At 52.9% G+C, this 26,082-nt stretch overlaps 2 protein-coding genes across 10 annotated transcripts in view; one reads left to right on the top strand and one right to left on the bottom strand.

The window, feature by feature from the left end:
• The first annotated feature begins 1,659 nt into the window (after positions 1-1,659).
• On the top strand, positions 1,660-25,856 carry LOC122369239 (protein farnesyltransferase/geranylgeranyltransferase type-1 subunit alpha-like). 9 transcript variants are annotated; one of them, XM_043343823.1, is made up of 4 exons: positions 1,850-1,874; positions 3,810-4,903; positions 25,285-25,290; positions 25,843-25,856. In XM_043343823.1, exon 2 carries the CDS (start codon positions 3,874-3,876, stop codon positions 4,867-4,869), a length of 996 nt encoding a protein of 331 aa, XP_043199758.1. In that variant the 5' UTR covers positions 1,850-1,874; positions 3,810-3,873; the 3' UTR covers positions 4,870-4,903; positions 25,285-25,290; positions 25,843-25,856. The 9 variants fall into 9 exon arrangements, with proteins under 9 accessions (XP_043199756.1, XP_043199749.1, XP_043199757.1 ...); XM_043343821.1 differs by lacking the exons at positions 1,850-1,874; positions 25,285-25,290; positions 25,843-25,856 and adding an exon at positions 1,660-1,705 and having other exon boundaries at positions 3,810-5,544; XM_043343814.1 differs by lacking the exons at positions 1,850-1,874; positions 25,285-25,290; positions 25,843-25,856 and adding an exon at positions 1,693-1,732 and having other exon boundaries at positions 3,810-5,544.
• Positions 6,214-26,082, bottom strand: part of LOC122369238 (semaphorin-5B-like) — a 52,388-nt gene continuing 32,519 nt past the window's right edge. The window contains exons 3-12 of the mRNA XM_043343813.1: positions 22,733-22,832; positions 20,431-20,926; positions 18,998-19,188; positions 13,928-14,185; positions 11,301-11,496; positions 9,654-10,587; positions 9,168-9,332; positions 8,355-8,544; positions 7,840-7,970; positions 6,214-7,470 (exon numbers count right to left, since the gene is read on the bottom strand). Of these exons, the coding sequence (XP_043199748.1) occupies positions 7,070-7,470; positions 7,840-7,970; positions 8,355-8,544; positions 9,168-9,332; positions 9,654-10,587; positions 11,301-11,496; positions 13,928-14,185; positions 18,998-19,188; positions 20,431-20,926; positions 22,733-22,832 (3,062 nt within the window). The 3' untranslated portion in view covers positions 6,214-7,069. The remainder of the gene's footprint in view (positions 7,471-7,839; positions 7,971-8,354; positions 8,545-9,167; positions 9,333-9,653; positions 10,588-11,300; positions 11,497-13,927; positions 14,186-18,997; positions 19,189-20,430; positions 20,927-22,732; positions 22,833-26,082) is intronic.

Below are 26,082 nucleotides of genomic sequence, written 5' to 3'. Positions count from 1 at the left end.
TTTCTTTTAAAATTGCCGATAACTACGAATGGAGGCCGAAATCGGCCGTAAGGAGGGAGACAGGTAGGTTTTCGGACACGGGCTACAAGATGGCTATCTCAGTTTCAATCCCCATGTTAAAGGTGGCCCTTTTCCTTTAAGTTATGCTCCCTCATTCAGGCTCTTAGGCGGGTAATAAAGCATGAGGGATGTGGGTTCCGCATTCTCCAGCAATATTTGTCAACAGTTGGTGAATTATATGTTAAAACAAACTAGCATATACGGCGGTTTAGTGTACTTGATGTCCGTCTGATGTGCCCGTCGTTGCGTTTTCGCAACGCTGATGGCGCCCGGTGTGCCCTTCGTTGCGATTTCGCAACGCACGTTTTTTACGTTTTTCTCGAAAAACTTTTGCTGCCGGCAAAAATTATTTTCGATTCCATGCAAGGCCCTGGTAGAAGCGTAACATATCTTGATTTCATCGATTTTCATGATGGTCAATATTCCTGGGCATAAATGGGTTAATTAAGCGGTGTGCGTGGATTTATAAAGCGGATTTATAAACTATGGGTATCTATAGAGAAAATCCGTGAACAGCCCAAGCGGCCACAATAAGCGGCTGAATTTATTATCTGAGGATTTATTAAGAGGATTCTTCTGTAGGTAACTCCAATTAGGAAAATACTAGAGATTCAGATATCCGCTTCGTTTTATCACTTTTGTGCTTTGATACCATAGTACTTAACATAAAGCCTCTTCACACTTGTTTTTTCTTTGTTTGGTGTACTTATCCAAGGGTCAGGTCAAATGAGGTCAACTGACGTTTGTGCCAATAACTTGTCATATAATAAAGATAAAGCTTTCAAAATGGTATCATTCTGTTTCTCTTGCACAGCCGAGTCGAATAGTCGAATAATATGCAACATTGAACGTTTCGACCATTTGACCCCGCGCCCCGCTGGGCTATTCAGCCATTCGCGCCCTGCTGGGGGGGGGGGCAGATTCTGCCCCCTCCAATTCAATAAGCACACTCAATAAGTGATATGGACCACATCAGGATGAATTTCAGCCTTCAGGTCGAGGCCAGGTCAAGGTCAGGTCAAGTGAGGTCAAATTTTGAAGCTGGTTGTTAAGACGTCTATCTAATGCAGTTTTTCACGGCGAATCGAATGGTGCTATTTAAGTTTCCGTACAAGGTCTAGAACTTCAAAAAAATCATTTAAAAAATTTTGTGTCGTGAGTCATAACAGTTTGTATACGGTTATACCTAGCTCCCACATTGTTGAACCGATTCTTCTAAAAAATGGTATGTAGGTGCACATTCTCTGACATATATTCCGTTTTTTTCGATACACTCAAAATTTTGGACTTTATAATGATTTTCCCCAAAAGTCAGTTTTAAGAAAAAAATGGGCCAAAATCCAAAATTTTTCAAAAAACCGAGCAGCCATTTGATAGACAAAGTACCGAGCTTCTCAAAAAAGTTAGACGGATTTCTTTTGCGAATAGAAGACCCCTAACAACATTTAAGCAAAATCAATGCACGACGTCCACCTCCCAAACGCATGTTTTCTCCCAAACGCTTGCCGCTGAAAACATGCCCGAGGGTAAAAATATTTCCTAGATATGGCAGCAAATGTGGTAGCATGTAGAAGCCTCAATCCTCGACAAAACCTGCGCAATAGTTACGATTCGGAAAATGCATTCTATGATGATTCTATGAAAAGTAGGTGAAGGGTTTGGGTTAGGTTGGGTGAGTAATTGGAGGGTTGCACTTAAGTAAAGTAATCTTTAGTTGCACTTTCATCAATTTAATTATCAGCTAGTTAAACAGAAGCTGCTAAGTACAGTGGAAGTTTGCTTTTCATGATCGGTTTAGCATTCAGACCTAATAGGTATATACTTATACTCAATTCTCAAAAGTCTTAACATGCATTCCTACAATCTTAATCACTTTCTCATTTTGATATAATGATTTCAAGGAAATATATCAGCCAAGCTTATTTAACATGGGATTTTACATTGGAATAGCAATTTTGTAGCTTTAGCTTGAGCTGACAGGACACTAATACAAATCAGGAGCTTTTATGGCCCAATGCTCACTCTAGTCAAAAGATAGGTACCTATTCCATTTCTAATCCAAAATGAGTGTGTTACTTGCAAATGCGCCTTGCACTGCCTTGCGGTCTGGAGGAAGCAAAATGGCAAAAAATGCAGCCACCTCTGGCAGAGCCCACTGTCAGCCAATTAGCATGCAGTTAATTTTGAACTAGGTACCTATGCCTATTGCATTATGCCTTGGCTTGGTCAACGGGAACACAAAATAAGCTTCTGCTGCAAATGCTGTAAATGCAAATGCTGCTCTACCAAAAGTGCAAAATATTTTTTTTGAAATTCTTTTGTAAAGATCATTCATTTCCATTTTTGATTATCTTACATGCATAAAAATCAGAAAGCTATAGCAAAAAAACTTACCGTAAACCAGAGCAACTTTGGTCCATCGGTGCAACTTTGGTCCACCATGGAAAAGATACTTTGCTGATTTTTTAAAAAATCCATCGTAATATTTGGGACATTTTTTCATGCAGGCAATTTAGCCCAATATGTGCCCTAACTATGTGTGAACAGACCTGCTTTTGTTATGTGACCTTGACAGCAGCAGAATTTTTATAATAAAAGCCTTGATTTTGGCGCAAAAAAACAGAAGTTGCTAGGATGATGTAGGGAGCGGAACTGGTAAGAACTGGAGCGACACTGGCTATCTAGACAGTAAGTACATGAGTTCTCCAAAGGCTTAGAGGAAGAAAACCCCCATTTTCTTTTTATGGTCATTTTTTAGGGGTGGTGGTCAAAGTTGCAAGCACTTTTTCCGTCAAAATGCTACAACTTTGGTCCACCAGGAAATCATTCTTAGGAAGCTTCTCATCACTATAGCATACTTTTTTCGTCATTTATGACAGTCAATGCTGGAAGTTATTGATGTTGATAGTCGATTGGTTATGCTGCTGCGTCTATATTTCATTTTTAGCCCTCCAAATCCAGATCATTTCCCAGCCTGTTGTATTCCATACCTATCCAATATGATTTTTCCTGTTTCAGGTCCGAGTTGTGCCATATGATCCTTTGATCCTGCTTCACTGTTAATGCTATGGGAGGAGAAAGTGCAGGAAAGTCTAGAAAAAAAAGTGGGAGGTCGCACCTATCAGAGGTACTCCCAAGAGACAAGCCCGGAACAGCCGTTCACTGTGAATCTGTTGCCCCATTGTAAACCAGTGTTTCTGTGATTGTTTTCAGCCAGTTGAAGTCCTGGTGTGTCAGGATATTTTTTAAAAGAACTTATGTGGACCAAAGATGCTCTGTAAAATACCATTTTATTCGTTAGCATTGAATAAAATAGGATTATGATCAGTGGTACAAAGTTGTAAAACCCCTCTACAACTTTGACCACTTGTTCAATAAAAAAAAAATAGCTCAAGATGCTAGCATTCTTTTACTCTAGAGCAAACTGTTGACAAAGGTTGTAGCTTCCACCTTGCAAAAAACTAGCCAGATTGGACAACAATTAAAAAATATATTCAACAAAAACCTAAAAAGTGGTACAAAGTTGCTCTGGTTTACGGTATATGAGGAATTTGATATGTTTCTCTCAATCTCATTCTCCATTTTGTTAGCCCTGCATGAGTATTTTAAGATGCTTTCAACTCAAGAGTGCTTGCCCACAATATCCTGCCAGGATATGGCGTCTCACACATACCATGGCTTTAACATTTTTTTCTCCTAAAGGGTGAATTTAGATACCAGCTCGTTTCTACCTAATCCATCCGTTGCAGGGGAGGTGTGTTCCGCCTTGGGCCGGTGTAGCCAGTCGCCGTACCTGCGTTAGATCGTGCCGCCATGCCCGCCGCCGCCGAGACTGAGCCGGCGCCGCCGTCCATGTTCGAGGAGGGCTCGGTGGATGACCCCGACTGGGTGCCGTACGGCGAGCGGCCCGACTGGCAGGACGTGCAGCCGGTGCCGCAGGACGACGGACCAGAGCCCGTGGTGCGCATCCTCTACTCGGAGCGCTTCACAGACGTGTACGACCGGTTCCGCGCGCTGCTCGCCTCGGGCGAGGTGTCGGAGCGCGCGCTGCGCCTCACCTCGGCGGCGCTGGAGCTGAACCCGGCCAACTACAGCGTGTGGCACCACCGGCGTCACCTACTGCAGGCCCTCGACTGCCCGCTGGAGCGCGAGCTCGATTTCACCCGCCAGATGATCGAGGACCACCCGAAGAACTACCAGGTGTGGCACCACCGGCGCGTGCTGGTGGAGCGTCGCGGCCAGCCGGGCGACGAGCGCCGCCTCACCGAGATCGTGCTCTCGCAGGACCCGAAGAACTTTCACGCCTGGCAGTACCGGCAGTGGGCCGTGCGCCGGTTCGACCTGTTCGACGGGGAGCTAGAGTTTGCCGAGCGGCTGCTCGAGGAGGACGTGCGCAACAACTCGGCCTGGAACCAGCGCTACTTTGTCTGTAACAACACCACCGGCTTCACGGCCGAGGTGGTGGCGCGCGAGGTCTCCTTCTGTCTGCAGGCGCTGCGCAAGGTGAAGCAGAACGAGTCGGCGTGGAACTACCTGCGTGGTGTCCTGTTCCAGTCGTCCGCCGGCCTGTCGGGACACGCCGAGCTCACAGAGTTCTGTGACGGCCTGCTGGAGGCCGGCTGCCGCGCGCCGCAGCTGCTCGCGTTTGTGGTGGATGCCAGCGCCGAGCGCGCGGCCGCTGGGGACAAGGAGGCGCTTCAGAGAGCACTCAGACTGTGTGACGAGCTGGCCGCTGAACATGACACGATTCGCGCCCAGTACTGGCTCTACCGGCGCCGCGCTCTCGCCAAAAAGCATAACATCAAGTGAAGGGCGTCCGCTGAACCGAAGGCAATGCTGGGAAGAAATGTGTAAGGAGCGGTTGCTGTCACAAGGTTAAGGGATTCCTCGGCTCTCCCCCAAGCGACGCGGTGATTCGTTCTCACAGTATGCCCGGGAACGACGGCATTGGAGAACGTGAATGATACTGCAGAATGGAACAGCGAACCTTCGAGAGGCCTGTGTCAGTTGCGATGGCGTTTGCCTTGACTGCAACTTGCGCTTATGCTGCGTGTTTACGTGTGTGGACGGCACGCAGAGAAATTGCGCACTGCTTGTTCCTGGTTGGTCTACTTACGATACGACTGCCGAGACATTTCACTCAGTGTGCTGGAGGTTCTCTGTTCCGACAGCCGGAATTCGTGTCATAGTTAGCTCGGTGGATATGCTGGGTGTACAAACTACAATGCTGGTGACAAGTTGATGAGTACTGTAATGGCTATCGTTATGAAATGTGTAGAATTGCTTTGTGATACAGGAGTCCTCTTGACTATTGCTATTCTTTGAAAAGTGTAGGACCAGTTTTGCCCGTTTGTCTCTAACACGGTGTTGGTTTGCGATGCATTATTGTTGCATCGGTAGCTTTTGGTTTATCTCTGTCGTGTTTTACCAGACAGCCGCTCCACATCTTCTTCGTGCTAATAAATGGCTTTATCAACAACAAAATGGCTTCAGTTGGGATGTCTGTCACTTTCACTTTCAACCAAATACTGGGAATCACGATGTTCATCACCTGCGTCATATTTCAACGACGCACCTCGGCAGTTCTCACGACATTGTCCTTACTCAAACAGAGCAGATAGCTGGGGAACCCCTGCGGCATCTATCGTGGGTTCACCACAGCTGCTGGGCGGCCACGGACTGCCTCCCGGATGGTGTTGAAGGCGGGTCGCCCGGTAATCAGAATTTAGCCATGGGAACCGAGCGTGCCGCTCTGCAGATAGTGACCGCTCTGAGATTCGTGTGACATGGGGGCCCGTGGAGAAAAGTGAAAACCCCCCATCTTGTGTCAAACGGTAGGCCTGCTCCCCCCCCCCCGCATATCAACCTCACCATCCTCTCATATCATTTTCCTCTTGCATCTGATCCACTCCTTATCCTTATACTATACCTGACCTGTTACCATCCTCCACCCCCTCTGCCTTTCTGCATCTGACCCGCATCCCTCCTACCTCTGCCCTCCCGTTCTTCGGGCCAGTTTCACTGTCAGCTGTGATAAAATGATTTCGTCTGTAACCCCTCGAAACAGTCGAGGTGCCTACGAACACGACTTAGTTGTGGTTCTTTGGCCAGGACGCTACCAGCTTCCATGATAGGCATGCAACGAAAGTGTCGTTTCCGATCTGATCCGTGTATTTCGACCACCTGTCGACACAGAGACGTCTCTGTGTCGACAGTCGACCCAGGGTAGTTGTACCCGCCTGCCCTGCCCTGCACAGTCCACAACACAACCAGGGCGCCCCGTTGGCACGTCAGGCAGTACAAAACGCGGCGGCATGACACTGACAGCGATAGTAAATCGCGCGGAACTTGTAAGATGGTGGGACGGGGGAACATTGAATCGTTAAGCGCTCGGGTTGTTAAATTGTTATTATACCGTCGCACTTGTTAGAATGCATTGCAATCAGCACTTGATAAACACGGATCGTAGACAGGCACAGTAGTCGCTCAAATGGCGGGGTAGAAATCGGTAACCTCAGTATGTGCACGATTGGTCCAATTCATTGTCGCTCCTCAGCAAGATATCGGTTATCTAAACCTACTCATGGTCGACATTGTCAAACAGCTTCATTAAAAATACATACACTTTAAAAAACATCGCACGGCACGATCGAACTCCGTGAAATAGACACGGACCTAACAGTTAATGTTGTACCTCGTCACGTCAATTATAACATTTGTTCGCAGGCACTGAAATACCTGAGTCTCATCCCACAACCGATCGCAAAGCATAGTTAATGGCGCTACAAACACACATACACACACACGCACGCAGTCACACACGTGGATGAGAATGGCCGCAGTGTCCATCACAGCATGACCGAGGTGATATCACAATTCTGGCGATGCGGCAATTACCGCCCGCCCTCTCACACACCCAGTGCACGGCGGGCCACGGCCGCCCCAGTCCGCCGCGCGGCCCCCTCCCGCGGCACCCTTTGTACTGGAGACTGAGTCCTGCCGGCAGTGGTCAGTAGATGGTGTCTGACGCCAGGTTTGCGCGCAGCTCGCTCCCGAGTACCGACGTGTAGCGTTGGCTGCCGTTGCGGCGTATTGTGGCCGTTTTCTCGGGTTGGGACAGCTCGGCGGCCGATTTGCCGGCGGAGCTGTGCCGGCCGCGGCCGTTACGGAGCTCGGCCAGCTCCTGGACGCCGGGCACGCTCTGGTAGGCGTTCGGTGCCGCCGGCTTCGGCAGTGTGTCGTAGTACTTGGAGCCAGGCACGCGACCGTATCGCCGCCTATGTAAGTAGTAGTACGTGCCGGCGGCCGCCAGGAGAGCGCCGGCACAGAAGCAGCCCAGGCAGGCGCCGACCAGTCGACCTGCACTGACGCCGCCCTGCGCCACAGCCGTGGCTGCCATCAGCACGGAATCTGCGGGCAGAGGGCACGGTGTGAGAGGGGGACGGTGGGGACGAGCCAAAACGTGATCTGACCTCTGAGCACAGCACTGGGAGCTTAATGACAAAATGTGGAGGGGCCGTCAACAGATTCTCATCGATAACAGCGGTCTACCTGGGCCAAAAATCTAGTTATTTCATAAACACATACACACCAACAAGAAAACACATTTAAAGAAGAAAGACACGCAGCATCCCACAAAATTCAACGGGTCCCATGAATTACTTTCACAATGAATCATATCACTGAATCATAGGTACCCTGAGTGGCAGCAAGTGATCAGTAGGTATGCCACTCCATATCACTTTTCTAAATCATCTCCACACATCCTCTGGAACCTACCATCGCTGGTCTCCACGCAGAGTCTGCTCTGCCGGTCCACTCCCTGACAGAGCTCCTGGCCGGGCTCCGAGACCATACAGTCTCTGACACGATGCTGCTCCCCACCGACATCACACTGGCTCCAGACGGACCTGGGGGGGAGGGGGGGGGGGCGAGGTCAGGGCAGGTACTGAGTGACCTGGCACAGGGGCCGTAGACAGTGAGAGGTCACCAGAAGCCCCGCACCTTCTGATTATCGAGTAAACGCAACGGTGGATGCATAAGGAGGAAATGGGAGAAAAACTACTCAAGGACGGCGGATACCGACTACGACAAAGAAGTGTGTATTGTCTTTACTGGAATAGTGCGGTACTATGCAAGGAAAATGTACCTGTGCCGGTAAATCATGTATAGCGCTTATGGATAAACCATTTTATCCTTGATAATCGTTGAAAATCCTGGAAGAGCACCAAAATAATGCGTGCACTTTCACTTTAACACCTGTAGACTCATCGACACAGCACAAAGCCACTCACCATTCGTTCCACCCTTCTAGACTGCTGCAGCTGGGCATCTCGCACGGCTCCTCAGTAACGTCAGAGCCGTCACAGGTGACGTCACTGGGGTCGGCGCCCTCGGGCGGCCGGCACTGTCTGTGTCGACTGCGCCGGCCGACCCCGCAGGAGACGGAGCAGGGCGACCATTCCGACCAGCACGACCAGTCACCTGCCGGAGAGGAGCGGGTTATACGTGAGTCCTGCGTTGTGTCATACACCCATGACACATGTGAGCGCAGAACACAGTAATGGATCATAAAACATGTCAGACATAGGGTTATGAACTTATGAAGACACACCACGATTTTCATCTATCACGCACCGGCATTTGAGATACGCCAGTCGCCATACCACAGACATTTCACGTCATGATTCACGTCATGCTAACAGCAAATGGCATCACAGCTCACATAAAGGCATTACATCCCCACAATGTTTTCCACAGTAAACAATACAGCACGAGTATCACACGTTGCATTCGATACTTGTCTGCCGTGCACCAGTCAACAATCAACAACCGATGCATTGTTTCAATTCTCCCCTGTTCTGGGGCGTGACTGTGCAAAGCGTTAGCACGAGGCCCTTTCTTCCAGCATGTTTTATTTACCAAGGCTGCTGGGGACTCCTGCACGTCAGCACACCCTTGCATCAGCGCTTCCCGTGAAGCGGGCTGTAATTTTCTCCAGGTCTAACCACAGACCGGGTGTGAGTGAGGCCGCTCTGTCGCGTGACTCACGCCGTGCTGACGCCCGTCCTTCCCCGCCGGACGCGCGACGACCTCTGGACGCTCACCTTTGCACCGTTCCGTGTTACAGGCTTGCTCCACGCGGCTGGGTCCCAGGCAGGCCGAGGGGAGGCCATCACAGGCGCGCGAGCGGGTCTGAACGCCTCCGCCGCACGGCACCGAACAGGGCGACCAGGAGCCCCAGTCGCCCCAGCCCAGACCGGTCCAGTCGGCTGCGGGACAGGGCGAGAGGGGGTCAGAGAGGGGGCAAAGAGGGGCAGAGAGGGGCGAAGAGGGCTGGGTGTTAGAAACGTTAGAAACGTTGGAACGAACGATAGTTAGAAACGATGGAAAGGGGCGGACCATGGGATGACTCAGAACGAAAACGAAAGCATGAGTCTGAATCTCATTACGCTCGAACATTTCAAGTAGAAGCTATGTCATCGTTCAACATCATGCTAAAAACACAATTCCTCATGGGAAGGCATCTAGAGCCACCACCGTATCTGTTTCATTGTATTATATGGACAGTGATGCATGTCTGTCCCTCTCACCTGGCGTGCACTGTCCGTCGGCGGTGCAGTGGCGCTCGTCGCTGCGCGCGTGTGACACCCTGATCAGCGCGGCGTCCGGCACCGGCGCGCGGCACTCGAACCTGAAGCGCTGCTGGCGGCCGGCGGTGCTGCCGTTGGCCGCCAGCCAGGGCGTCCAGTGTGTGAGGCGGCGCTGCTCGGGACACGGCTGGCCGCCGCACTCGCCGTACTCGAGCTCGCAGCCGGCGCAGGGCCGGCCGCCGTTAGCCGGCCGAGGACTGTCGCAGCTGCGGCGGCGCCGGCGCAGGCCGCCGCCGCAGCGGGCCGAGCAGCGGGACCAGGCGCTCCAGTGGCCCCAGCCGCCGTCCACCGGCAGGCTGGTCTCGCTCGGACACGGCGGGTTCGAGTGGCACATAATCTCCTGCTCGGCGTCGCCACTACAGTCGCGGCCGCCGTGCACCGGCGCCGGGCTACTGCACGAGCGGCGGCGCGACTTGACGGCCACGCCGCACGGGTGAGAGCACGCCGACCAGGCTGACCAGCTGGTCCAGCCGCCGTGGCGCGTGCAGTTGGTCACCTCAGCGGCCAGGCCGACGCACGGGGCGCCGCCGCGCGCCGGCGCCGGGCTCGAGCACTGTCGCCGGCGGCACAGACACGGCTCTCCCGGCTCGTCCTCGCCGTCGCTGCTCTCCAGCTGGCGGCACGGCTGCCAGTCGCCCCAGGCGCTCCAGCCGCCGTCCACGGGCCGGCTCAGGTCGGGGCACTGGGTGACCGGCTGCAGCCACGAGGCCACGCCCGGGTCCTGGCCCGGCGGCGGCGTGCAGAGAGCGCGTGCCTCGTCCCAGCCACAGTACGGGTCCATTGCGGCCAGACAGGCGGCCTCGCTGCGGTACCGGCCGCACCGTTCCACCGGCAGACGGACCAGGCCCGAGTCGGTACCCAGGTACAGGGAGGCCTGCGGGTCAGATGGTAAACGTTAGACGGATATCAACGAACTAATCAACAGCTACAACTCGAGAGACCCACAGCTCACTGTAGCAGTTCACAGCTGAGTCATATGGCCTTAGGTTTAAGTCGAACCACAGTCGAGCCAGATTTCGTGGCGGAAGGACACCAATCCTAAGTAAACCCGAGCTTGCTTCGTTCCCTTCCGCTGTACGAGTTGCAGCGGCACAAAGCAGTGCAAACACGCTCGGTGGGCAGTTGCACAGCTGTGTGTACTGCCGAGGTCGGGTGAGAGTCCACAGTGGGGACAAACAAGGTCGGTATTCAGTGGCCGTGGATCGAGTGACTCAGTTGCACCGGATAGCCGGGCTAGCGCGAAAATTCTACTTTCCAGCACGATTTGCAAAACGTTGACGCACGGTTGCTGCAGTGGAAGGTGGGAACGAGAACGGATAGTCTGAACTCTGACTCAATACAGATAAATATGCATGGCGGAACAGTATGATATATGTAAATATACGTAATGGAAAAATCTTCATAAACAGAGCTATGAGCGATGGTACAGTCCACACTCACAGACAAGGACAGGGAAACAACCAAACTGCTGTACCGGTGCCAACCGCCCCAGTGACTGTCTAGTCTACTGCAATCCCGTAGACCAGAAGTTCAGCCCGACTCCCCCCTCCCCTCCGCCGTCCCTGTGATAGGTGAAGAATTACTGACCGCCTCTCTGAGCAGCTTCATGGTAAGCACCCGGGTGGGCTTGCTGAACGGCCGCAGCACCTCCAGCAGGCAGGTCTGGCGCGAGCGAGGCACAACGCTCAGCTTGCGGATCGTGCCCGTGGTGTCGGCCACGTACAGCACGTGCACAGACACGTGGTGCTTGGTGGTGATGACGTCAGTCGCCACGGAGGTCAGCCTGTCGGTCAGGTCAGGTCAGATGTCATAATTCACATCCAGCACAAACAACAGGTAAGAGGGTATTAGTTTCACTGGTATTCAATGGCATTCCCGGGCATATTATGCAGTGTGGTTACGAGCGAGCGAGCGCAGCGAGCGAAGCGAGTCTTTTCAATATAACGGAAAAATCTCAGTATGAGCGGCCCGGCCCGGCCCGGCCCGGCCCAGCCCGGCCCGGCCCGGCCCGGCCCGGCCCGGCCCGGCCCGGCCTGTAACGCTTTTGAGAAGCTTATATCTCAGCAACCGCTGGACCGATTGGCCTGCGGTCTTTTTTGCTGGGTAGCCCCATCCCTTCTACCCCGTAATTGACTACTTTTGATACATCTCAGTGACCGTCGTGGCACGTGCCACGTGAAAAGTCGAGGGTGTTCAAGCTGTTTTACAAAAGTAGTGATTTTGAGAGGCTCATATCTCAGCAGCCGCTTGGGCGATTAACTTGCGGTATTTTTTATAGGGTAGCTGCATCCTTTCTACCAAAAATAGGATACTCTCCAGTCTCCATGCATGTGGGTCACCCCCAGTGCACGTGCAAAATACAACAATAAGAGGTGTCAAATTTGTTCCCATTTTAATAACTCGGTAATTACTGGGGCGATTTCGCTGAAACTTGGCATACAGGTAGACACCCACCAGGCAATGCATTCCCATGTGTTGCGGTTAAGGTGCTACTGCACGTGCGCACGTGCAAGGGGCGCTTCCAGATCTCGAGAACGGCTGGGCCGATTGCGCTCAAATTTGGTACGCGGTTGGAGACCGGTTAGTAGGGTGCCGTGCAAAGGTCAGTTTGGACCCCGTTTGCACGTGCGCACGTGCAGAATGCCGCTTCCAGATCTCAGGAACGGCTGGGCCGATTGCGCTCAAATTTGGTACACCGCTAGCGACCGGTTAGAAGGGTGCTTTGCGCAAGCCCGTTGGAAGTACCCTCTCGCCCTTCCGCACGTGCAGGGCTCACTGTCTCGCTCGCTCGTTCTTCGCCCAAAAGGCGTTTTACTGGTAATACCGATGTCATTTTGTCCTCACTTTCAAAAGAGAAAACAGAAGCAGAAATGAGCTCTAAAAAATTGAGGCTGCGATAGGAAGAAGACAATACACACATGCCATCGCTTCGGCATATGCCATTCATCATTCCGACCCGTCACACATTTCCTCTATATAAAATGGGATCACGGGTTTCGCGACTGTCCGGTGTCCGAGTGATTACGATCAACCGTGGTCGCCCGGCACAAGGCGCGGCCCTGGGCGGCAGGTGGCCGGGGCGACCATGAGTGCCACGACTCGGCGACTCTGCGACCATGAGTGCCGCGACTCGGTGACTCTGCCTGGCGAGCCGCTCACGGCTCAGCCGGATAACATCTCCAGCGGCGCGGCTTACAGCGCCGGCTTATACGGCCAGATGCATTAGCCGCCGGTAAGCGGGCGACAGAGACAGCACAGAGACGGCACGGAGACAGGCGGATATAGGACGGATGCATGTCGGAGCTCCACAGAGACGGCTATAGGCTATATATACTTTAGGGACGGTCCAGATACTGTCTAGAGACGGGACAGAAGCTGTCATAGAACGGTAGAGACGTGACAGTTGTGGAAGGGCACAGAGATGGCCCAAAGATGGTACAGAGACGAAACAGAAACGGATTGGTAACTGTACAGAACGGTACGGAGACATAGAGACGGCCTAGAGGGTCACGAGATCGGCAAAGAAACGACAGAGATGGCCCAAAGACCACTTTGCGATGGCCTTCGGGACGCCATTAACAACAACATACTCGGTGCAGAGACGTTAAACTTTAGAGAGACGTCCCAGGGGCGGCAACAGACCGACACAGATACAGTTTTTAAGACGGTCAAGAGATGTCACCGAGACGGCACAGAATGGCACCGAGATTGCCCACAGACGTCCTAGAGACGGTTTCGGAGGCGGCTACTCAGCCGTCCGCCAGCCGGCTGGAAAAGCCCACTCGTTCCCCGTCCACTTTATCCTGTCCTCTCTCCCGTCGGAGCCCCACTGAGCAGGCACACATCCGGGCCAGACTCTGGGTTTAAGGCGCTGCGACACCGCCAGCCGGTGAGTCCGGTTTTCATTCAGACTTACAATGGTATCCTTTCGTCTATCCCCGATATGGGACGGCTGGTTCTTGCTTCTATTACACAGGAGCCGGACTTACCTTGTCCTCATATAATCTATCTCGTTATCTGTATCTATCTCGCTGTAAGGCTATCTCGCTTCTGTTTTAACTCAATAGTGAATACGTACGTTTCGTTCTACTCGTCACATTGTCAAGCAGATGCTCATTGCTCAATCACAGGTTCCACCAGAATGCTTTCCTCTCCTTCTCTCTTCACTCATCAATTACTTTTCCCCTTCAACCCCTTCACTCCCTCTCTCTCACCTGACTCCATCGAGCAGCAGCAGCGGCTCCGGTCGCTCCGGCTGTACCGCCTCAGCCGTTAGTGTAAAGTCATACAGCGCTGCCAGCTGATGACCCGAGGTGACCTCCGGCGAGCGACACTCGAAGTGGGTGTGATCCTCCAGGTGGACGCGCTTCCAGGGCCCTCCAGCGGCGCTCTGGTGCTGGAAGGGGCCCTGGAAGGCGGCGCTGATAGATGCCATCGTGAAGGCGCACACCGCTGAGCCGGCCAGGCTGTTACTGAAGAAAAAAAAAAACGAAGCGGGGCGGAGGTCAGGGTGGGAGCGTACCTACGGAACGGGCAGTAATGCGGTGGAAAGAAGACAGCGAATGAGGTATACCAGATGTATGGATATCAATTGTCACTTTGTTTGAATTCAGTGTTCCTAATCCTGCTGAGATACCTATCTGATGTTACACATTTTGACAGCTTCCTATGATAAGATGTAAAGATTGGACGCGTCTCCAGATCCCGACTGTCAGGGCGCTTGCACTGGAAGGTAAAACAATGTTCACCGTCACTCCATTCAGTATCTTTGATAACGCATTGTTTGAACGTTACAATAGCAGCGCGACAACAGACTACGCAGTTCCCACAGAGCCCGCCCGACCACCGTCTTCCCTCCCCCCCCCGTGTCGTCTGCAAGGCACGTGAGTGACGTCATATTGCAGGTGCAGCACACGTCTACAGATATACCATTAGTAAAAATGTGCCAGCACGGGCCACCGGCCAGCTGACCGCCGACAGCCGGGCCGAGTGTCGGCACAACCTGCAGCGGTCACCTTGTGGGCAGGCTGCACGACCACACATGGCACCTAAGATGTTACAATTTACATACCATACGATAAAAGGCATAAAAGGTAGCCTACGTGTAAAAGGTACTTTGCCCCAGACGATCAAGGTGATGCAGTGTAGGTACTTTAATGAAACCATTTTTTTTTTAGATAGGTATACCTGCCTTCTGCAGCAAATAGGAAAAATCGATAAAATTATTAATTCACACACTAGTTCAAGCAATGCTGGCAAGATACATAATTCCACATTTGACACCATTCGCGTCTAATTTGCTCTGTTTAGACGGTCAAGGACGTTGACGTTTGCATATAAGGAATTTCGTTGGTAGAAACTTACTTAAGTCATGTAGGTAGGTAATCATGTAAGCCTCTGTTTAATATTCCACTTACGGAGATTGACACAATTCGCGTTTCAGAACTGGCCGAGTCTAGGTGCTTCAGACCAACTTCAGACCTTGAGTAAGTCGCCCCAGTGCAGTGGGACGGGCGAGGAATTAACAAGATTGCATCTGAGAGTGCGCCGTCCTTGGGTAAAGGGTTTGAGTGCAGGATTTGTAATGTAGCAATGTTTGGAGGGTCGGTGGCGGGTTAATGTTTTTGATATGCAAGGTACTATAGAGTGGCGTACTGTCAATCGCCATCAGGTAGGTATCGCGTAAGCAGCTACCTGCGATTAGCCAGCTCTAAGCTGACTCGTGTTTTTTTTTCGGAAGCCATGGCTCAATATCTGCTAACCACTGAATCTGACTGCGATTGCACTTCTCTACAGAGCCGTATTAGCAATAAGCCACATCGAGGACGTTCCGTGGACGCACATTATCGTACCAAACGGCTTCCTCTTGAGACGAGTCTCGTGAAGTGTAGGGATTCAGCAGTATGTAGATGTGACGCGCGCGAGCTGAGGTCACTACCGCCTCCGGGACAGAAATATGGGAACTGGTGGCACCGCACGACCGGAACGGTACATCCGGATGGCAATCGGCCGTGCCAGGGACACTACCGAGCTCATGGCTCATGAAGCGTGGCAGAACCACATCCAGTCCAGTGAGTCAACCCCTATATCATGACAGGACCTCACTGCTCAAACCAGGGACGACCGTATCGTTTTGTGACTACCGAGGGCTAGAACATACTGCGACTGAGGCCTAGGATAAATCCCCGAAGAGGGTCCACTCGGGCATCCGAGACCATTTCGGGAACTCGGGCCAAACAAAGACGGTAGCGCCCCTCGCCCGAATCTGGGACACTTGACAGGCATTTATTCACCGGCGGGCCGTGCTGGAGTGGCCAGTGGACAGCTCATCATGCAGTCACGTCAGCTCTGTCGGCTCAGGGCCATCAGTTAATTGCGGCTGGCAACACGGACCCCTGCACTGAGGCGTCCAGAACGGCCTGCCCCACGCTGACTCACTGACTGGTACTGAAAGAAAAACTGTAAAACACCGCCCAGCTGTCAACATGTGAGAGCCATCCCAGTCGATACAGCGATTCCCGATGGAGGCTTTGTTTTGTTTTATGAAGGAAAATACGTTGTGTTGCTCTGCAGGGCTATTAATTTTCCAGGCCCTTTCACTTTTACGGCTAAATCAAAATTAATGTAGCGTGCCTTAGCACGATTCCAGATTGTCAGATAAGCGATTCGCTACAATCGGGACATCTTCATGCGCTAGACTGAGGTAAAAATAATAGCGAATACTCGATGCACGAAGGTGAGTGAGCCGGTTCGTCTGGCGTTCCGAATCGGGCACAATGGTAACGGGTGCAGACTGAATGTGTCGATAGCTATCACCGGCGGGCCCAAAGGCGAATCGCCGCCGAACACAAAGACCGGTGGCATTTAGGTACGAGTCGGTGGAAATAGCCCAGCTTTCTGACATTGTCGGACGAATTACATGAATGACAGCGCAGGTCCCAGTCCAAAGGCTGCGATCCAGAATGCAACAAATTCGCTTGCGACGGCAAGCATCAAGCGATAGCCTTCAACGAACCATAGCTGGTTCCTACGTTCCTCATTCCCAATAGCGGCTCTGCCAGTGTCTGTCAGCTCAGCAGTCCAGGCCGCAGCCCATCTCCGCGACGAGACGGGTCGACCCATCGACCCCTCCGGTTGACCCGTCTGTGCCTCCTCCGCACACTCCGCGGAGCCAGGGGCCGCACGTGAGTGACGGGCGGCCGACCAGCACTGCTCACCGCCGCGCCGGTCACTGTGCAGAGCCGCGATTGGCGGGGTGAGGCATTACCCAACACTGAGCCACGCGACCGCGCCTCCTCCCTTCATAGTAGCGGCGCGACGGAGGGCGGTACCGTCGGCAACCGCCGCCTCCGCCCTCCGGTCAGGTCGGCCGCCGCCCTCCACCCTACGAGACCGCCGCCGCCGCCGCCCTATAACCACCGCCTCCCTCGCAGCAAATCTGCACACGCCCCGGGCGAGAATTAAAACCCAATAGACGACGCACAGTGGGTGTCTGCAGTTACTCATCGCCGGTCTCACCGTGAACAGATTGCAGCGTCATTAATTGACTCCGGGGTGGTCAGACGGCCGACGTGGCGCACCGGCGGCGCCGGAAAGGCCGCGCTGCGCCGAATCTGCCGCAGGCCACAGCGCCATGAATGCTGAGAGTGACTGGTTCGTCTCCGCCCAGGTGATGATTCGGACGAACTGGCGGCGACTGCTGATGCGAGGCTGATGTTGGCAATTCCATGTCAGCGCCTCACAGGTCAGCGGTTCCCCCAGGTCAGCGGTCCCCGAGGTCAGCACCTTGAGGTCGGCGCCCTTAGGTCAACACTCCCAGGTCAGCATTTCCATGTCAGCGCCCTTATGTCAGCGGTCCCAGTCATGACCCGGCATCGGCAGCCGCCGGCGCTGACACAGCGCTGACACTGCCGTGTCAGCAGGGTTCCCAAGGGTCCACCAACCTCTAGAACCGAGAGGCTACGATACTGCTGCCGTTGTGGGACTGGTTCTTTGCGAGGCGAAACGTCATACGACCAATGGACTTTAGTTTTTACGCAACTTTTCTATCTAAGATTACAGTGAACTATTTTCTGGCCTTCGTTATCTATTAACATGTGATAACATTTCAAGACCTCCCGTTCCGCTATGTGCAGCTGTGATCATTCTGATCTTTTATACGAGCTATAGCATTGACGGTTCAGTTGTGAGGCGTTGAGGAAACTGCCTCATCCGGGGAACGTAAATAGCCAATTGATAGACATTTCGAAAGGCAAAACAAAACGGACAATTTTACGAGACCCTTCCAAAACAAATACCTACCAGCGTGTGATTGCTAATGAAATATTTCTAAAAAATAATTGATGAAACCGAATACCTACTTTTGGTGAATTAGAGATCTTTTTACAGGAAAATATCGGGCCCTAGCCCCGCTGCTGTTTTCAACACCAACGGCATAGCCCGGAGTGAGCGTGACCGCCTTAACCGTTTGGTAATTGTTATTCCTGGCCGGATAGCGACACTTTCCTCTCGGTTTCTCCGGTGTAATTAACCTGCTCGACCAGCCCCGCGCGCGTGACTGCCTCCAAACCGCTGTCGGACAACACAGGAGACAGCCCAGCGGGCGTGACAGCCTTCCGACCGCTGCAAATGTGTACACACAAACTCTGTCACCGCTGGTCATAGTCAGCGTTTCGCTGGGGCTCTGAGCTGATAATCGAACTCAGTTTACCAATAATAAATACGACGGAGAACAGAAGGACGTTGTGTGACTCGCTTGTGCGTGTAATCAGTACTCAAGGACATTTTCCTCGAAGGCCTCTAAAGGGTCCTCAAGAAATGACACTAAGTTGACAGTGTGCCGTCTCCACAGCCCCCCCCCCCTCCCGCGTCTGATAGCGCGAGTAAAGTCAATAGACAGAGTGGCACTACGAGCGTGATATCTCGTCCCGTGCGGAGGCTGCCCTCAGAGTCACTGAGACGGCCGGCCGCCGTGAGATAGCCTTCTGAGACACTGAGACAGTCAGTCTCTGTGAGACAGCCCTCTGAGACAGCTCTCACTGAGTCAGTTAGCCTCTGTGAGGCAGACCACTGAGACATAGACAGCCACCATTGAGGGATACCTCCATATGGGCGCGGGACGGATCGTTACAGGTGTTTGGTATCCAACGGGGATGAATGTAGTTATAACTACATTATAAATGTTTGTTGATGTCTCCTCCCTTTCCCTATCCTCCTTTCCCCTCCCCATCCCATCTCGCGGTAAGTACTTAGTACGCCTACTCTCCCGATCTCTCGATACTCACTCTGGTGTGGTGAAGGTAGCGTAGAGCACCTCCTCCCTGTCCAGATAGTGGATGCTCTGTACCTCGTCCAGGTAGAACGGGTACTCGCCCGGCACAGAGCAGTTGAGACGCGCCTTCACAAACGTCGTCCACACGTGCCGACCGTTACCTCGGTCGTTCTTACAAACGCGAGCGATCCTCGAGTACACCGCCTGTGATGAGAGACACAAATGATGGGTCAAACAAATTGACAACAGTGGTTTCATGGTATGGTAAGATTATCTAGCCGAATAAACAAAATAATCCATGTGCAAACCGATCGTATTTGCTCGTGCATGAAATGCTTGAATCGTATCGAAAATATGTCTCGTTGCATCCAAATGTCGCAACAATTTCTAGATTGCATCTGCAGTTGGGCAATCGGGAGTGGAATTTCCTATATGTAGCTTAATCGCAAAACGAAACGACGTCATGTGACACATTTAAATATTTGTCGCGCTGTCGGTTTCCGTCGTAATCTACATCTGGCAGTTAATGATCGTCATGATTATGCAGTGCTGGCGTCTTATCTGAATGGATGCCAGTAATCAGCTTTCCTGGTGCACCGAGCCCCACTGCAGGCTCCATCCGCTGTAATTACCGCCATATGCCGTGCACCCTGTCCCTGTCAGGGGTCCTGGGGGCTGTTTTATCGACGGCGGCATGTCTGAGGATCATGAATGTCTGCATGTCTGCATGCATGCGCGGTGCAGACGTCCCTGTGTGTGCTGGGGTGGGGACAGGAGACGGCCTTGCGGGAGGCGGGACCCTGCTGTGACAAGTATGAGAACAATTGGCTGGTGGCAGTCTATATCGCTATATCGACGGATGCCGTGAGTCGGTAATGATACAAAACGCCATGACCACTGAAGGCCACGGCAAGGCAAATGGATATCTGAGCTGCCGTCGGTTTTCGTCACTCTGTGCGGATTTCCTTCTGGTTATATCGTCGCCGATTTCCCGTCGGTGGCAGGTGTGGCGGCGATAGTCCGTGTGAACTGTCACTGGCCTGCCGCCGAGCTGTCTGGCACCGCCTGACACCGAACATGACGCGATTACCATCTGTACTCTGTTTTGACAGCGCGAGGTGACGACGCTGACCAAACAGACGGTAAAAATCGACCGACGGTAAGGTCGGGTCGCGACCGCGGGGACTTAATGGCTTTAATTGGGGCCTATACCGTTACGAAAATATTATTTCTTTTTAACGGGATACACATAAATGATATCGACAATCATCCGTGTCACCTCATGCATAATCTAATTCAAATTACAATCAAATTAACTACATTAGGAATACAATGAGATAATTAATAGTAACAAGTTACATTCCGCCATTTTACCGTCATCTCAAAGGCTTGAGGCATAAATACAATAAATAAATCACCTCGTTTGCTCGTTCTACTGACACTCACCTTGCCACAGCTCATGTACTCGACGGCATCCTCGCGGAACACGAAGTAGACAAAATCCCCGGCCTCGAACGACCCGACAAAGTCCGGGGCACTCAGCAGGCGACTGTCGTACTTCTGTGTGCGCAGTTTGCGGCCGTACAGGGCCGGGTCGAGGCCGGAGAAGTCGGTCGGGGTAGCAGCGAACACATCTCCCTCTGAGGAGAGCACTGAGGTGACGTTGAGGTGCGGCGAATAGGGCGCCACCGCGATACCCGACTCGCGCCGCTGCACGGTGCCGAGCGCGTCCAGCTGCCGCCACGTGCACACCGGCTGGAAGGCGTGTGTGCCGCAGGCCAGCAGGCGCGACTCGTGGCGGTGCAGCACGCGTACAAAGTTGTGGCAGTCGACGGCCGTCTGGCCCTTGATCTCGCACATTTTCACGGCGTCCTTGTCTGCCGGCCAGTAGGCTGACTCGAGCTCCTGCAGGCCGCGCACACTCAGACGGTACAGATGGTCCCTGTGGGGGGAGGGTGGCAGAAATTAGCCGACACACACGGTAGGTGCTACAGGTATTACCAAGCACGTAACCGGGTCGGCACGTGCTGAGTGTAACCGGTGGAGGCGCTATCACAGACAGATGAACCACTAAAGATGCCGCCGCCCCCGTAACATGTTCTGGGCGTGGTACAAATGAGCGCGGCAGTAACTCCGAATTTATGGGGGCGTCGGACAAAACACCGCCTCGATAAACGACAGCCGACTCATGAATCGGTACAGTCACACCCGACATTACTAGGGCCGGCGGAATGAACGACGGTGTATACTGGGGAGCCCGAGACCTCGGCTCGCAATCTGCCCATGGGATGGCTCTAAAATACGGCCGATATGGCGTCGGCGTCACGAGGTGGGCAGGTACGACGGCTCAGGAGGGAGATATCGCACACACCCTAAACGTTGCGATACGTCGCAGCCATCGTAAATATTGCAGTGGTCGTTGCGGAGGCTGATAGTATGCGGTGTTTGATCCCATGGGTGGGGCAGCTTTTCAGGAGATAAGCCTCGATGGTATGGTACGATACATGCGTCAGCGTTGTGCTTCCATAGTGGTAGTCTAATCTCGCATGATGGAAGCACTTTACTCATGAAGTTATTTTTTACCTTCTAATAGCCTGATGAATATGAGAAAAGTACCTTTTGATAACCGTTATGGCTGTTGAAATGTTCACGTGTTCCCGACGGTTTACACGTGGATGAATTACACACTAAACGGATTACCAGAAGGCGTCTGCGCAAAAGAGATATTAGTGATTCGCTAAGTACATGATTAATTTTCGTTGTATTTGGATAACTTGACAGCTTTATGACCCACTCAAAAACGCTTACTTATTTTTGCAGGCCGAGCTAATGGCATTTTCCGCAGAAAACTCCAGCCAATTCCATGTTTGGCGCGCGGCATTTCCGAACAACCACCGCCGTCACGACGCTGGCCGGTTCAGATGACTCGACGTCGCGAGGACCGGCGGTGAGTATCCGCGCTGGAACGTGGTTGGTTTGAGCATCCCTCGCCTCCCTGTTCGTGCAACGCGGTCCCGCACCTGCACGCACTAGCCCGGTGGTCCGCCGGCCGCGGGTTACAATACGGCACTGATGAGCTCATTAGGCAGCCTGCCACGCGACGGATGAGTTCTGTCGGAGCGGCAGTGTCGCCACATCACTCCGGGGCAGCCGGAGCCGTGCAAACGTCAGCGACACGGGACAACGGTGCACTGTGCACTGTGCAGTGGGACAATGGAGAGGACAGTGACCTACTATAGTGGGTACTGGGTTGAGGCAGAGAATCGGCTGTGCGGGTTGAATAAGTAGCAGGATGACGAGGGGACGAAACATCCCTCTCATTCTAGGAGACACCAAGAGCAAGGAAGCTCTTGATACCTAATGAAAGCAGCACTTAATCCCACCGTCTTATCCAGTAGAGACGGAACAGGTCACAGCCGGTCGTGGCTGCCGACTGACTGCGGCCGTAATGACAGTTATATCCCGTTCTCGGTCCTAAGTCGGCTCGCGTCGGTGCGGTCGTGGCGATCGACTCGGTTACCACCTGGATAGGGGTGTGGCGACCGGACAGCATTTACCTCAAGCTCAGCACCAACAGCCAGCCGACTGAGCCGTGACTAAAGGCGACCAGTCCCACTCCCAACCCAACGGACAGCCCTAGGTAACGGACCGACCAAGGTCGCTCTGCAACCCCCTCCCCCCCCCCTCCTGACCACACGCCGGTCACGCCGGACAAGCCCAGAGCGGACTTGATAAGCCCTGGTCTCACCTGGCACCGACGATGATCTGGTATTTTTGTATGTCGAACAGAATCTCTGAGAACCTGGTCACGTTCTTGGGCGCGAACACGTCCAGCGTTGGACGGAGCTCTGCCGGAGAGAGAAGAAGGGGGATCGGTCAGTTCGGAGCAGGGGGAAGGGGTGGTCAGGTGAGCAGAGTGGGGGGAGGGGTCGGTCAATGAGACAAAGGGGTTATAATAGGCAAGGGACGGTGGAGGGGACGTCAAGGGGAGCATGACGGAGGGGGAGGATCGTTCATAAACTATGCCGGGGAGGGTCTTTCAGACGAGGCACAGCGAGGAGACCAGCGTACTGTGGTTTTCTATTAGGTTGTCTGCTCATGGAGGCGGGGCGATATGGGGAGCTGATGAGCTGAGCGGTATAGTCACACCCTCATCATACATTGTAGGACTGTGAGATGCCTCAGTATAGCTGGACTTGATGCTCCAGTTGGTAGCACACTCCTAACTCGCACTATGCCGCGTGTTACCCCTGTCACTGTAGGTTGGAACAGCGAGTTTGGCCAATTCGGCGCTCTTCCCTGTGGATCGGCCGATGGCTCCCATTCTGTAACCCTTCAATATACGGGCCTGATCGTCGACTGTCGCCTGACGCTAGAAGCATCAGCTGTGTTTACCAGCTGTTTATCTGTTATTTATCCGTTATTTGCTCGCTCTTTACCCGCTGTGTACCCTCTCAGTACCTACAACGGTGGATTTCGTCAACAAGAAATACCAGGTGTTAGTGATGGCTGCGGCTTTTAATCTGCAGCTGTCTGAGCTTACAAAGCATGGCAACCGAGCAAAACGCCAGGTGTTCACACGAAACAGGACAAAAGTGGGCCAAATCTGTCGGCATATCTCCAGCGATACCAACACAGCGCTTAGGTGAATGGGTAGAAAATAATATACGGCTTAAACCGATCGGCTTATAATATGATAAACGAGGGCCACAGATAAGACCAGACATCCCCATTTGGAGTTCATGGTGACTTGTTTATTCTATTCTTACGTTTTTATTATTGAGAGTTCAACCAAAACCGTACTGTGCCATGCGGTGCAGCATGCCTTCAGACGCGAATAACTGCTGCCATCTAGGAGACCAATTATCAAACAACGGCCACAAGACACGCATGTCTCGTGAAAGCTTTGCATAAACTTTAGTGTCGTCAAGATAATGAACAGTGAAGCAAGCACCCATTTATTCAAATGCCGTTTCCACATCCAAATAATTGTGCTACTTGACAGCCTCCATCATAAAGACATGCATACAGGCTGTGATCTTCAACCACTTCCATGTTGCACTCGGCAATCATTCAAGCAAATGTTAAAACTAGCTAGTGAAAGTTAATTCACCGTGTTCCGTGCCGACGCCGCGCCCGGGTGCTCCTCTGTTGACGTTAGGTCCTGTTTTATTTAACTCTCTTAGTCCAGCACGCCAAAGCGCTGTAGCTGAAATGAGCGACAGCAGTACCTCAGCCACCGATACACCGCTTCAGACCTGGTAGTCAACCGGACCTGCGTCCGCATATGGTCCGCCGGCTTATTGCCAGTCGGTGGCCGCCTATAAAGCCACCTCACGAGCCGGCCATTTGCAGTGGGGGACATGGAAAATCCGACGCCCGGCATCTTGGCGCCCGGGCATCCTGACGACTCGGCATCCTGTCTCGAGGGTCGTGTACCCAGGCGTCCCGGAGTCCAGGCGCCATGGAGCGTCCTCTCAGCAGCGAGCCGTCCACCGTCCACCGTCCACCGTCCGCCGTCCACTGAGATGTCCACCGAACTCGGCCAGACCGTGCTCATTGCTATTCTGACACCGGCAGCATTTGCAAACATGCCACGCGCTCGGCGCATGACAATAAGGGTCACGGCGCGCTCGCCTGCTGCGGCGAAATCGCCCCTGCTGCAGCGCACGATCGGCTCTTCATCATTGGCGCGAGCTCGTCCGCCCGTGCCGAGCCGCAAAATAGGAGCGCCGCGGCTCCGCAGAGCACCACCCGCCTCTGGCTCCATGGCGGCCGGTGTGGACGAACTCTGCACCGTGCAGGACTGGCAGTGCCCGGGGCGAGCCGCGCCGGACGCCGACCTCGTCAGGAACGCCGAGACGTGCCGTACTAGGACGACCGTGAACGTACGTACTTGAGACGTGCCGTGGCGTACCGTACAATATCGTACGGAAAAATATCGCAATGGAGCCGAACTGGAACGTCTGTTAGCCGAGATCATGCCGAGACCGTGGCTAGAGGCGACTTGGCAAGAAGTCGGTGTATCTCGTGAAGGTGTGTGTTGCGGAATAAATGGACCAGCACCGCTTCAGGGTCAGTGTTCCTAAACTGGCGAAACGAGTGAAAGCAGACGAACCCATGGGGCTCATCCACTCCACATGGATGACATAAGAATACTGCACTAAAAAGTGTTTACACGGTCGTTTTCCTACCCCCGTCACCTTTCCTGCAAGTGTAGGAATAGAGCGACAAGCGGTGAAGGCCGCACGATCGGTTGTTCGACTATACGCTCACTTTCCTCGACAAACGCCGTGTCGCGTCTCTGTCCGTTCTGAGTCACGCCGTAGTCGAGTGGACACCTCAGTCGCCCTTGCCCTCTCACTACCTTCGTGACTCTTGGACTCTGCCCCGAGCGCACGTGTCCACTTGAGCCCACCACTCTCTCATATGTACCCACATACAACGCATCCATCCATCGTATACCGTACACCCAGCTCAACCTCAGTTTTCCCGGGACAGAGCGATCACCGGTCCAGAGTTTCTCTGCGTGGGGTGGTGTTATCGGTCACTGGGACCCAGCTCGACACTCACAGAGCGGCTGCATTGGCTGGGCACAGCTGCACAAACACGGGTTGGTAGGAGGGGCTCCAGCGCCGAATGGCGCGCTGCTGTCGGTGCGTCGGTCATGGAGACGACCTCACACAGAGACACAGGTCACAGCGTCGGTCATCGTGTGTGTATAGTGGAGAGAAGAGGGGCTATCGATCGAAACCGAGATGTTGCGTGGAATAATTGAAGGGGAAAGTAACCAAACCTTACTTATATTTATGTTGTAGGCTCTGACAAATTAAAGCTGTAATATTCTATGGAAAAAAGAAAGAAATGTGCTGAATCAACATCACGCTATGATCATATCGTATTCGTGATTATATTATCCCAGATATACCATCTTATTTGAAATAATAAATATGAAGCCATTTAGCAGAATTACACGATACTTATGTGCCGCCTCTATATGTTGGAATCCCTACTTAGCTACTTTGCAACAATTGATGGCTTGAATAAAACCTTTTGGGCACCATCGTTACCTTATTTTGGGACGACAAAAATTTTGTG

Source organism: Amphibalanus amphitrite, unplaced genomic scaffold (assembly GCF_019059575.1).
Source record: "Amphibalanus amphitrite isolate SeventyFive unplaced genomic scaffold, NRLGWU_Aamphi_draft 001019F_arrow, whole genome shotgun sequence".
Taxonomy (NCBI): domain Eukaryota; kingdom Metazoa; phylum Arthropoda; class Thecostraca; order Balanomorpha; family Balanidae; genus Amphibalanus; species Amphibalanus amphitrite.
The sequence above is the reverse complement of the archived record's forward strand: the minus strand, read 5'-3'. Positions and strand labels throughout refer to the sequence as shown.

What these genes read in the sequence shown, in the direction of transcription:
- LOC122369239 (XM_043343823.1), top strand. Translation starts at nt 3,874, where the DNA reads ATGCCCGCCGCCGCCGAGACTGAGCCGGCGCCGCCGTCCATGTTCGAG.